The 13,917-nt window shown below is 43.8% G+C and overlaps 1 protein-coding gene across 1 annotated transcript; it reads left to right on the top strand.

Annotated features, from left to right (window-relative positions):
• The first annotated feature begins 5,579 nt into the window (after positions 1-5,579).
• LOC149343798 (uncharacterized) lies at positions 5,580-13,735 on the top strand. Its single transcript, XM_089542490.1, has 4 exons — positions 5,580-5,692; positions 8,183-8,239; positions 11,268-11,413; positions 13,220-13,735. Exons 2-4 carry the CDS (start codon positions 8,188-8,190, stop codon positions 13,583-13,585), a joined length of 564 nt encoding a protein of 187 aa, XP_089398616.1. The 5' UTR covers positions 5,580-5,692; positions 8,183-8,187; the 3' UTR covers positions 13,586-13,735.
• The last annotated feature ends 182 nt before the right edge of the window (positions 13,736-13,917 follow it).

Raw genomic sequence — 13,917 nt, 5'->3', positions numbered from 1 at the left:
CATCCCTGCTCTATGCGATAGCAGTGCACGCTACAAAACTCCATTTCACGATAATAACCAGGGAGCAGGTTTCGGATATTCAATACCAATTAAAGCAAAGAAATCGGCTGCCGCTGCTATTTATGGCTTCACTGTGCTATCATCGCAGTTGATCACGCCTTGTGTTAAACTGCAACACACTCTCGCGCTGTACATTGCACGTCCTCGTATTCAAGAAATTGCATCTCTGCGCAAGTCACTAAAGGAAAGAAACGCGCGTTTAATCGTGCTTTCAGGTACTTAGCGCCGGCGTCCACCTGCAAAAAATCTGCTTTCGCGCAATATTTAGTGGTAAGCAATGCTAAACCGCCAGAAGTTTTTTCTCTTTGGCCGCCAGTACTATTCAGGGTCTAATCCACCGATAAAATCTTGTTCTTAGCACAACAAGCAGCAGTGATTGCCGCCCTTGTCAACTTTCAAAATATAAAACTTTGCAATATGAAACGACTCCGTAAAAAGAGTGACTACTCATGCGAATTTAAGTGAACGCATCTGACGTGAAGACGAGAGTGGTACCACTCGATTTGTGACAAGTTAACAAATTTTTTTTTCAGGAAAGCTCTGTTTTAGGTAATTTCTGTGATTCGTATCAGCGTTAGTGATCAGCGTTTTCATTAGGGAGAGCTTTTTACGTAAGGTAAATAACTTTTCAGGAGAGTTTCGATATCAATTTTAAATCACCGCTTTGCAGCATATCTAGGTTCACTAGAAGAGTGCAAGCTGCATGCTTATTAACGTGTTCCTTGGATCGAACTATTCAAGAGAAAACATCTGATATTGTACGGCTGTAAATTTAGATAGAAGAAAAGGTGGAACGCTGGCGCTTTGACGCTTGCTGCGCCATCTTGTGATAGCTGCCTACTTCGGTGACAAAGGCAGCTATCACAAGACGGGCAATGCAAATGTATTGAGCCGCGAGCACGTATATATGCTTTCAGAAATTATGCTTGGAATTCAAAATTTAGATAACAGCCTCTCCACAAAAACGTTTTCGATTGATAGGTGACGCGTGAAATACTAGGTAAATAGCTGCAGTGGCACCTTGCAAGCACTCCACAGCTGAGTGTGGAACAAAGAGCGCGGCTAGGCCGTAATAACATTGGATTATCAGCGAAGAGATATTCTTCGCAACTGTCAGAGGCCGCTATATCGGTGAGATCGGCGCGTGCCACTGACACGTATTGTCCCTGAATAAACAAATGTGCTCGGATCTCATCACAGCTGCTTGGCTGCTACTGCTGCTGCGCGTAGCCTGGACGATAAAGACGAGGTTATGGAGCGAGAAGAACTGAAGTTTTCCGGAGGGAAGCACCCGTGCGTCAGCTTTTGACACAGAATGGCGCCAGTGCATGTTGATAAACCTCTCGCGATCTTCAGATTGCACGCAATCACCTGTGTTTATGTTGCATCTTGTCGCCTGCGGGCCAGTAAACGAACATACGTCCCTGGCGACATTTCCCCGCCATATGAATATTAAAACATCACTTACATCAGTTATTTTTTTAACTGCGAAGTTTCTGTGAAATCTGTACAGATTTCTTTTGTAGCCGTAAAACGGCGCTTGTATGGATGCCAGTAAGTAATTACTCACTGATTGCAATTACGTAATGCGACGTGCTTTGAAAGGCATCAGTAGAAAGCACCATGCACTACGCTTTACACTTCACATACAATACCGAAAGAAAAGTTCCGTTCATTTTTGAAGCGTTCCTTTAGAATTCAGCGTTTTTTTATTTTTACTTGCTCTTTCCAAACGGGTGCCGCGAGTAAGTGGTTTGAAAAGCGGGGTTATGAGCTGTGCTCGGCGCTGGAATGAGGTGAACGGCGGAAAAATAATGGAAGGGTTTCATCGCGGTTAATCTGAGCAGACGTGTAAATGCGTGTTTTTAGCTAGTTTTCATCGTGGTTTGGCTTCGCTGGGTCGTCGGCCCATCTGGGAGCGATATTTGACTTTTGGCAACCATATTTGATGATATTTCAATTAAGCTGATCTGATTTGTTGGCGCTGCAGATGGAAGTGCGCAGATGAATACGACGATGAGTAATGCAAAACGTAAGTGGGCTCCAGTGCAAGAGGTGGGATTGGCTGCGGCGATAGCATAGTGTTCTCGTGCTGTGTCCATCGAAGCTGACCTGTTCGCGCCACCGCAAGATGGAATCTCAGCATAGCAATATTATTTATTTATTTATTAATTTATGGTCAAGGTCAAGGCTTGAGCGATGGCCCCACTTTTGTAGCTTTGCTCGTCTCGATGTGCATCTTTACCTCTCGAAGTATGGACATGGAGCCAGCGTTAACGTGATGATGTTGACGGCGGCGACAATGATCCTGACAATAATATTCTAAAAGTGCCTTTAGATACGTCGAATCTCTGCAACTGCCTGACCTTTGGCATATATTGCTATTGTCAGTTGACCACGCATTTGTAGGTGTTGAGAAGCACCTAAATAGCGTCGGAATTATAAGCCACTTCGAAGCGTCCCAACCAAGCATGAAGAGGTTAATAGTTCTTCGCTGTGCCGCATAGCATGGACTATCAGCCAGAAACGTTTGCGGGATGCAGGTGTGAGCAAAAAACATATTTCAAAGTCGTCATGCAAGCAAGCGTAACCTGAAATTTCTGAAGGGGTTTGTGAACGAACATGTTCCATTAGCTGCTACTAATCTAATTCGGCCGTGTTGCGAGGCAATTCAGCAATGAGTTTTTCTTGAGACTACACATGCCGTGAACTCTATCGGCTGCCATTTTTTGAGGCCATAGGGCGGGAAAAAGGTTTTCCATTTGTCTCAGAAAGATCGCAAATTTTAGCCGCTTTGAAGAGACCAGTGGAAGGCAGGACATTTCTTGCCACGTTATCGTGTAGAAGTTCAAAACACAGCAGTTGGGAACACACAGCCCATGCCCTGCAATGTGCTGGGCAGTAAGCGAAATCCAGTAAGCGAAATCAGTAAGCGAAATCAGTAAGCGAAATCCAAACTTAAGTCTCAGTCAATTCAACAATTTACAGATATAAAAATGGTTTTGCTGATAACTGAATTTCTTCAGTATCTTGTAGCTCAGTGATAATAATACCTTCCACAAAGAACTTTTTTCTTGTAGCGTAGTCAGTCTGTTTTGCCCAGATGTAGACAGGTAATTCCACTAGTCACGAAGGCCACCGGTAGCACAAAGAACTCTCGACAAAAGGAGCGCTCATGCTTTGCAACACGACCAAAATCAGGAGCGCAGATTGTCCACTAGCGGGTAATCGAAGTGTACCATGCCTGAGGCCTGAATGGGCTTCAGTGGTTTCCTGCAGCTACTGGGGCACAAGCTGTGCGCTTTTTGGTTGCCTTGCGCCGCAGCACGCACAGTGACACCGTTTTCATGAAAATATTTCATACATGTCTCCTTTTGAATTCAAGTTGTTAAGTGTTCTACAAGACGACAATAATTTTTTCGTCTTCGACGTTGGTACAAGAGCATTTGGGTCAGAAGGTCCAATCTATTCCGCATTCATGCACTAGTGAGGTATCTTCGAAATTGTGATTTAGCTGTGCTCTTTGTAGACCATTCAATAAGAGTGCACAAATATGTAATAGCGATGTAACTGTAATAATATCCAAGTGTTATGCATTTAATTTTTATTGGAATGTGAGAACAAGAGGTCAAAAGTTTATATGCATGTGATGGAGGCCAAAGGCTTTTCGTCACCGTAGAAACGGCGAGAAAAGCTTTTCTATCGTCACTTTAAAAGCGCGTGCGAACATGAAGCTACTTACGCGAGGTATTTCTTCAGAACGAAAACCCTGACAAGAAACAGGTCTCAAGCAATTAAGGGTCCAAAAACTCACCTAGAAGCTGTTCAGAAATGCTTCGGATTTTTAACATATGGGTAGAATCGCTTGCTAAAAAAGTTTACATTTTGTGATGTTTAATTCACCACTAGATATTAACCGTGAAAATATTACAACTTTTTTTAACGTAGAAAGTACTTTGATCAATTTTTGATGAGCGACTGGGGTTGTGCGACTGCATCCCCTGAGAATCGAAAATATTGGTGGAACATCTTGAACTCGTAGAAGCCGCGTCCTTCTAGTGTCAACCGCTGGGTTCGTAGCGGTGAAAAGCGCCAGTGTTGGTCAAATGTTGAGGCGAATCCGCCAAGGTGGAGTAGATTTGTAATAGAGGGGGTCATCATAATCATCATCATCATCAGCCTGACTAAACCCACTGATGATGATGATGATGGGGTAATTACTACCATAACATACCATAAGCTCGCCGCCCCGGTTGGCTCAGTTAGTAGAGCGACTGCTCCGGTGACTAGTTGAATCCTGGTTCGAACCCGTGACCAGGATGGAGTTTTCTTTCACTTAGGTGCTTTTAAAAACGCCGTATTGCTTTCCTTCCTTTGTAGCCGTATCCAACCTTTGTAGCCGTATGGCTACAATTGAGTGGATGCCACTGAGTAATTGCCCCCTTGTAATAAAACATGGGTTCTTGAAGTACTATAGCATGCTGTGTGCCGCAAACAGGTGTTTGCGACTCAAATACGAAGGCAGCTTCACCAGTCTTACCTTATGTAGCTCCTTATGTAGAAGTGTGCGTCTAGGACCGATGGTACAGGATGAAACGAGGATGTCAAGAAAGAATTAGGCGCTGGCCAGAATGTGCAACTTATGGAGATTTTTTTGTTCAGGTAAAAATTGCAAACGTATAAATGATGCAGGAGCTCCTAGGAAATTTTTATTCATTTTCTTCTACTCAAGTAGGATTGGGAGACCACGCTTTAGCGGCAGGTGAGATTACAGAAGAGGCGCGCAAACAGGAATTACTTCTGTTTTCACATTTCATGAGCCCTGGCAAATTGCTTTGCATGCTAGTACAACGAGCAATCTAATAGAGCTTCTGGTAAGGCAAGGTGCCTAGGTACTCGCAAGTAAAACGGAGGGAGGTCTTTGCGATTTTTCTTTTGACGAGTAACGACTAACCTCCGATATCCAATTCAGCCAGCCATATTTTGAGGCTTTGACACAAATTTAGTATATAATTAAAGCTGCATCTCAGAGGCCTTTTATGTTTGCAAGTGTCGTGCGTTTTGCAATCGGCGTCAGGTTCGACTGTTGCGAAAGACATATCCGAAACATGTCCAGGCACTTAGACCTGCCCTTTTTAATGAAATAGTAGACGTATAAGCCCTGCTGCTCCACTAACAAAATAAAAACACTAAAGGCAGTGTTAGAGGAGCAGCGCAGAGTAAGTACAAAGGATTTGCTATCGTGAAATCGCAGACGTGGCAAATGAGCAGGGTGTAACCACGGCTTTATCAGAATAACAGTGTTGTCGTGATAATCGGTCGACGGCATTGGCTGGAAGCCTTCTTTTAGGGACATCTAATGCTTCGTTAATGATTTTTATCATACTGTAATAATCTTGAAAGCTTACCACATGCGCCGAGATAACGAACCTTCGAGATAGCGGTAGTGGGGTTATACCCTCACCTGCGTAGCTGTTTATCTGTTCTCCTGACCTTCATATTTTTATCGCTCTAGATTAGGAGGCTTTGCAGCTCCTTACTGTTTGGCGAGCATAAAAGGCCGCTCGCAGCTCTTCCTCAATCATTAAAGTGTGGTACTCCAGCTTCGCGTCTCGTGAGCTTCTTCGATCTGGTAAGTGCGCACTTTCTTAATGGTAAGCTCGCAGATTGCACCACGAACATCTATTCCGTTTGAATGTTCAGTGTCCACGCTAAGTATTCGCCAAAAAAACGTTTCCGTTTGGAAATGTTTTCTGAAGTGAAACGCTCATTTATCGCCATCCCTCGCACTGAAACGTACTTAGTTTTTTTTTTTATTTAGCTTTCATGTCTCTCATTTTTATTTGCAAAAAGTTTTAATGTAATGCAGGTAAGCAGCCAATCGGTGCATGCTTAAAACTTTCTTCGCAGCCGAACAGCTAAGACTCATACTTGTTGTGAGGAAAGGTTGCATGCTTGCCCCTTTCACGCAATATAAATTTATATGAGCTTTTCTGCCTTGATGCCATCTCCTCTTCGAAAGCACAGAGCATTCACGTCTGGCTCTATGGACCTGCTTGACGAAAAAATTCCTGGTTGGCAGAAAGTATACCTTAAATCTAGGGGTGTGCGAATATCAAATTTTTCGAATACGAATCGAATACGAATACTTAGTTCCGAATATCGAATAGAATATCGAATAATCAAGGACAGACGCATTTAATCACTACAAAACATTTATTTCGGCACCCAAGAACATCACAGTTCAACTATCGATGATGAAATGAACACAAAAGGTGTGTGTGGCTGCACAAAAAGTATCAAAGTCTCGAACATTATTCTTAGAAGAGTGGAAATATCAGAGAAGATGGCTAGTACACAGCATTGATTAAGGCTAGCTTGCCATCAGCACAAAATCGCGTTGCTGGGATGACGTAAAAGGTTCTCGTGAAGGAAAACCAGCTGCACCACATGGTCAGACGGAAGTAGTTTCCTTCTAACTGAAATGACTCCTCCAGCCACAGAAAATTCTCTCTCACTTGGCACTGACCTGGCACGTATTGCAAGGTACTTCGTGCGCAGCTCTGACTATACAAGCTTCGCAGGTATAGCCACAAAAAAGCTCACCAGCGCAGTAAGCTACGGCATGGCCCTTGGAGAAAGAAAGAATTGTCCTTCCATGTAGGCACCGCCATGTTGTTATATATCTGTCGATAGGGCTTGCGGACCGAAATGCACGCCGGTGCTCACAATGAATATTCGGCTAGATACGAATATTCGCGTCGGGTCGAATATTCGAAACAACACGAATACTTGGATTTCGAATCGAATTCGAATACTAAAAATATAATATTCGAAATATATTCGAAAATTTCGAATATTCGCACACCCCTACTTAAATCATATGCCAGCGGCCCTACAACCTTCTTTAAGCAGTTATCCGCGCTTCACTTGCTTGCAGATAATAAATGGCAGTTTAACAATATAACTCAAGAGAAAAATATGCACCAGCGGTATCTTACCCGTAATCACCCATGGGGCAGAAACGAGGAGGCCAAAGAAAAGGGTCCAGTTTGGATAACGCAGTGAGCTATAGAAAGAAAAACGATAGGTGTAGCATCAAGAGACCGAAAGAGGGCAGAGTGGGTTTAAGAACAAACGCTGGTTTATGACATCCTGGTCTAAATCAGTAGAAAGAAATGGGCTTGTGCGGGGCATGTAATGCGAAGGTAAGATAAGCGCTGGTCGCTAAGTGTGAAGTTCAGAATGGCGCAAAAGACACACACACAGGAAAAATAGGGGGTGACACAAAGAGCGTCATCCCCTATTTTTCCTGTGTGTGTGTCTTTTGCGCCATTCTGAACTTCAATCATGAAGCAACTAGCCCCAAAGCAAGTTCTTCTGCATCGCTAAGTGTAATGGAGTGGATTCCACGATAAGGAAAGTGTAGCACGGGGCGGCAGAAAGTTAGATGGGCGGATGAGTTTTAGAAGTTTGCGGGTATACGGTGGTTGTAGCTGGCAAAAACAGGCTTGATTGGAGGGACATGGGAGAGGCCTTTGCCGTGCAGTGAATGTAGTTAGGCTGATGATGAGGAGGAGCTGTTTTCAGAAAGATTACACCAAGGCAATCTGCCACTTAGATCGAAAGCAGGGTAGCTTTTAACCAGTGCGCGAGCCTTTACGGTATGGGCACGTGACGAGTAGACTCCGCTGCTCATTATATAGAGTTCGTTTGCTGATTACATTAGTTAATTTTGTGCGCAGAACATTTGCGCAAGTACTCATTCCTATAGACAACTAAACTTGTAATATAATCGAAACTAGTCCCTCTTTCCGGAAAAATGTCACATTACTGGCTGCATGAAAAGAGCGCTGTTTTTTCAACTGATTGTTGCGTTTAAAACACGAATAATACATCATAATATGAAATCTCATATGTATTCGTTGCTATTACAATCGTGAAGTTTATTGTATTTTAATTGTCGGTTGAAGTTATATACTTCCAAAACAAAAAAGAAATGAACTAGTGGTGCACATTATTGCCCATATGTATCACTTTAAGTGCGCACGGAAAGAAACATATTTTTTGCATTTTATCTGAAATTGTTTCAAAAACCACATATTTACATTTTTTTTCGCAGGCGCCATGAATGCCATTACGGCCACCATTTGTGTCCTTGGACTTTTTTTCGTGACAGGTGAGTTGAAGCTTATGGTTACGTCACGTGAGCCCGTGTCATACTCTGGTACCCACCTTCTCGGGACAACAGTTTGATACCTGTAGTACACGGGCATGATTGAATGGCATATGCGTCGATTCGCACTGATATTTGGAATGGCTTTCGGATTCGAAGGACTCCAGCGGTGCGACACAACACTTTATAAAGACATTCTAAAGTTTCAGTTCGTTCTCAGTGTCCAACGACAGCGGTCACCGTGGTCACATTAGCGCGACGACGACACCACCGCGATCAACAGCAGCGTATCACTGTAGTGCGAGATGCTTTTTAGGTCACGACCATGACGAATCAGATCGGCTGAAGGTTAGCCTTTACGTTGATAAGGCGACGCTGTGAATATATGTGTGCTGTTTCTACGTTATCCGAATTGGAAATAAGCGAAAAAACTGCTGCATTTCGCATTTGTATACATGAACAATCACCAACGATAAACGCGTTCCAAACTATAAAATTTTAAACGACAACGGCACCCTTTTGGCTAGCGAGACCGCAGGGTTCGGCCTCCAATTTCGGTAGTTGTGGAGAGTGAATTCAAGAGTTTTGGAGAATGAAAATGGCCATCGATTGTTTCTTTCAGAACAGCGATCTAAAATTGATTCTTTCTTTCATGGCAAGACACGTATGCAATGAACAGAAAGCGCCGGTGTGACCCACACTGCAGAACAGTGCTTTAGGTGGTCGGCAGCTGTCGTCGCCATCGCTTGTGGCTAACAAATTAGGCTGTTTCAACTGCCACGAATGGTAACGAAACACAATTTTCCATAGTGTCTTAACAACAACTATTGCTCGCTTCGGAAAGCGGGGGCAATTAGAGAGAAGCACCGGTCCTAGGAGCTATAAACAGCCCGGCTATCAGGTGTTTCCAGGCGGACGATCGCATCGGCACTTCCCGCAGTAATTGCACTAGGTAAACATGCATGGGTACAGTCGGTGCAACAAACGGCATAATTTAACAAAACTAAAGTACAGATTGCGTTTTATGTCATGCAAATAAAGACCAGCTGTTTGTACACAGCGATTTAAAGAAGAGACTCAGTGCAGTCGTCCTCACTGGTGGACTACTGGTGAAATTTTATGCTTACGCGGTAAATGTTCAGTGGTGTACTGTTGTCTTCGAGCACTCACTTAGCTAGTACACAAGCTATATGCTAAACAAACACCATAAAAATCGAGAAGCGGTTATCGAAATCAATAGCCATAGAGCCGAAGGGCAGAAACGACGGTGACGGCGACGCCTGGTCGTCGATGCGGGCTGTTTTCGCGTTTCGAAGGTATTACAAAATTTCGAATGTCTCCGCGGAGCTCTGCCTACTCGAATATCACCTAAAACGAATTACGTTCAAGAACTTTGTGTAGCAACGTAGATTCGGCAGTCGAGTCGAATGACATTCGATTGAAAGTTATTCGACACGCCCGTGTAGTTGGAGTATAACGAATCTTCGCTTCTAAAGCGACGTAAGCAATGCCTTTTTGGGTTGAAATGGGCCAGCATTCCGTGTTAGCTGCTTCGGGTGCTATGTTTTTCCGCTCGTGGACAGGCTTAGAATCGCAGTGTGGGTGTCCAGTTATGATGCCGAAAATAGGGCTCGACATTTTGTGCTATTGTCAAACACCTCACATCTTCTGGGTAGTCAATACGCTTTGAATGCAGAACTCCCTGAATGACCGAGTACATCGTGCCGTGATATTGCCCAAACATTGCTCTAGCTCTCGCATCAGAACAAAAACCAAGAAGCCGTTCGCGAGGGCTGATTTAACACACCCTCAGTAAAACAATTGCTCCGAAAATACAATTTTTCTTCTTGACCGATGGTTCGACCCCGCCGCGGTGACTCAGTGGTTACGGCGCTCGGCTGCTAACCCAAAAGACGCAGGTTCGATCCCGGTCGCGACGGGTTGAATTTCTTTGGAGGAGAACTTCTAGAGGCGGCCCGTGTGCTGTACGATGTCAGTGCACGTTAAAGAACCCCAGGTGGTCGAAATTTCCGGAGTTCTTCACTACGGCGTCTCTCATAGCCTCAGTCGCTTTTTGACGGTAAACCCCAATAAACCAAACTAAACCGGTGGTTCGCTCTAATGATCACGATGAGATGAGAACAGATAATTCCCGAAGATAGGTCACATTTCATCCAGGCAACGCCTGCATGAGCATGAGAGCAAGGCTCAAGAACTTTATATGGACATGAATTTACTGATAATTAGTGACCGCGAAAAACATTACGCAATTGCGAAAGGTACCGCTCATTACTTTTATTGACGTTTGTTTTGAATTTTTTATATATTTTCAGTAAGTTAATGAATTTGTGGAAAGTAAGCGGTTTTAAAGGAATATTTATTATGTTGCCAATGATGGTGCCTTATATTCCATGTAGTTTAAGAGAACTTCTTGCTGGGCTTATTGGTAATTCACAGAAAAGTAAAGGCGCCAACAAACATCTACAAACACAAGTCCCGTTCTCTTCTCTTGTGTGCGTGTGTGTGTGTGGTTTTTGGCGCCTTTACTTAACAAATATTCTATGGTTAATAAAGTTCATATGGCGCCTTTACTATTACCGAAGGGACAAGATTCTGGTATATACAACATCAGACTTCCAATACGCTCTCGATTGCCACTTTTTGGCCAGCTGCACAGAAATACCTTGTGTAAAAATAGGGAACCAAATAAAAGTTTAACAATGTAAGAGTGCTCCGCTGAGCGCATGGAATATAATTTTTCATCTGAGAACCCTTTGAGCACCAAGGTAACTGGGCTCATAATTCGCCTCAAGAAGGCTGTGCGCCTCAACTTAAACAGATCTTAGAAAACAGATAGAAGCAAATAATTTGTGAGAAGGATAGGAGTTTTTTTTAGTAAAGTGGGTTGCAACATTGCAGGAAGAGCACGATTGTTGTATTGAAGTGGCATTAACTCATCTTAACCTAAGATTGTTTTCCGCCAAGGCTATTTACAAATGAGGCTTAAACACTAATTTCATTGCAGCTTCAGCGGAAAGTAATCTCGAGCAAGAGAAACCATCGGAAGAGGTGTTGGACCTCCAATCCCAATACACCGCTGATGAAGCCGTACTGGTGGGGCACTTTCTGCAGCACGTTGCCTACGAGCTTCGACACGACGCAGAACTGGACAGCGAGGTGAAATATGAAAGCTGCTATTTGGCTACATGAGAAAAAAATGGTGGACGTTTTCAGAATACCAGAATACCAATCGCGTAGTCAGTCGAACCGCTGCAGAACCTGCATCCTGACATGAGAGCAATATCGAGTGGCCACTTCCGTACTCATACCATGATCTGGCACAAAGTTACGCAGGGCTAAGCTCACTGAAAGTTTGAGTGATTATCATTGTGTCTGTGGCACTTCTTACCAGTTTTGGTTCAACTAGTACAATCGCGCCTAGATAGTATAGGCACTTTGGTTCCCGCGCAAAAGTGTCCATAAAATTTACGGTCCAGCTTGGCCTGCTTATGTGCCTAGTGGTGGGAAATGCACTGGTTAATATACGAAATCTTCATACCTTTAATGTGCGTTATCCTAGCCGCCGTTACTTTAAAACCAACGTGGTGGCGTTTAGAGCACCCAGTATTATATTACATGCGTGATTCTGTACATAACGTATCTGCAACTACGACTTTTCACTTCCCCGCAGCCCGGTAGTACTTCCACGTGCCCGATCGGCAGACCGCGGCCGAATTCGGCTATCAATATTGTACAAGCTTACAGAGAGAGCTTTCTTCGCAAACTATTGGTGCAATACGGCAAATTGCATGGCATGTGAGCAGGCACCTTAAAACTGAAAACTCTGAAACCACACGAGTAAAACAATCACTCGTTTTATTCGATGCACTTTCCCACTGCGTTCTATTCGTGTTCTAAAAAGGAAAGATCTCTAGGGGCGGTTCAAATTTTGTTCTCATCGTCGCCCACAGTAACGCGAAAGAAATATATGCGCCCCAATAGGTTCTTTGCATATTCGCCTTATCTACTGTGAAGAATACGAGTTGTCATGTTAACGAGGCGTGAATACACTAAATTTGTTGTCATCAGGAAAGCTCCATATATACAATTCGAGGCGTGCATTTAAAGAAGGTTCGGTTTGGTTTATGGGGTTTAACGTCCCAAAGCGACTGAGGCTATGAGAGACGCCGTAGTGGAGGGCTCCGGAAATTTCGACCACCTGGGGTTCTTTAACGTGCATTGACATCGCACAGTACACGGGCCTCGAATTTCTCCTCCAAAGAAATTCAACCGCCGCGGCCGGGATCGAACCCGCGTCTTTCGGGCCAGCAGCCGAGTACCATAGCCACTGAGCCACCGCGGCGGCTATTAAAGAAGGTGTTATTACAAAGCATGACTCTATTTAGAAAAGGCATAAAATGATACAAATATGGCTCACCAAATCAACGTTTGAAAGACTAAGGAATGTTATAATTAGCGACCTTATGTGAACAGTCTCACTGTACGTCAAATGCGAGGTTGGCTTGGCAGTGGTTTGTGCAGTAAGTTCAATCGTATACACAACGAGCCTGTAATCAAACGAACTTGCTTCTGATGTGCCAATGTAAAAAGTGTAGTTCAATGAACAAGTAACTATGAACAATAAAGCCCTCTGAGATCGGGCTCAGGCGATGAGCGCGAACAGGGTACCGCATGTGCTTATTATTGAGGGTCCAACTTACATAAAGAGATCCAATTTTTTAACCACAGAAATTGCCTTAGAGAAAAAAACTGTGATCCCGCACTAGGAGAAGCGGACAGTGCTTAATTAGCAATTATATGTTATTAAGGTATAATAGTGCAATGACGCATGAGGTGCGTGTGAAAGTTTTTTTTCTAAAGATGCAAGCCTGCGACTAACGCCCAATGAATAATTCTACATGCTATCGACGCCTTGAAGTGTATCAGCGCGCACAAACAACGTCCTGTTTTTTTCCCTTTCAGGAGGATGAGTATTTCTTCCGTAAACTCTGGAATAAGACCAAGACGGCATTCAAAAAGGCTGGCAAAAAAATCAAGAATGCTGCAAAGAAGGCTAAGCCATACATCATCTCTGCTCTCAAGGCAGCTGGAAAGTCCGCCGCCAAAGCCGCACTCAACGTTATAAAAGACAAAGCTCAGGAGAAAGCCACTGAATATGTGACCAAGTTGTTCGCAAAGGCTATGGCAGGATACGCTCTAGAAGACACGGGCAGTCACACCGACGTTGTAGACAATCTATGCACTCTCATGGACCAAGAAGGCGCACGTCTTATACAACTCGGCGAGAAAATGGGCGCCCAACGATTTGTTTTCTCCACTGATCAGTAGACGCCGACCAGACCTTGGATTATATAAGCGTCACGGGCCCACTCTCTTCCACACAGTTTGAAAACGGATGTTTTACCTCATGTATTTATTGCGACCTCAGTCATGACAAGTCGGCGTCATGAATACAGTCGCAGGACATTGATGGCTGCTCAACAGTTTTCCGAGAGGAATTTTAAGTGCACAGCACTTTCGTCGACGTGTAATAAACACATCATGTTTTTGTCACAGAATGTGTAAACTCATTTCGCGTATCCTGAGGCAGAAAGGAAACATGATAGTCATTAAATCTAAGTGTACACCTCGAACAAAGCCAACGCAGGCTTTGTAGGCTA

Source organism: Amblyomma mixtum, chromosome 5, assembly GCF_055824585.1.
Source record: "Amblyomma mixtum isolate Tamu chromosome 5, ASM5582458v1, whole genome shotgun sequence".
In the NCBI taxonomy this organism is placed as follows: domain Eukaryota; kingdom Metazoa; phylum Arthropoda; class Arachnida; order Ixodida; family Ixodidae; genus Amblyomma; species Amblyomma mixtum.
This window is presented reverse-complemented; position numbering and strand designations above follow the sequence as displayed.

Coding starts and splice junctions, on each gene's coding strand:
- LOC149343798 (XM_089542490.1), top strand. CDS start 8,188: ATGAATGCCATTACGGCCACCATTTGTGTCCTTGGACTTTTTTTCGTG. Junction 8,240..11,267: donor TGGACTTTTTTTCGTGACAG/GTGAGTTGAAGC, acceptor TTGCAGCTTCAG/CGGAAAGTAATCTCGAGCAA. Junction 11,414..13,219: donor ACGCAGAACTGGACAGCGAG/GTGAAATATGAA, acceptor TTTCCCTTTCAG/GAGGATGAGTATTTCTTCCG.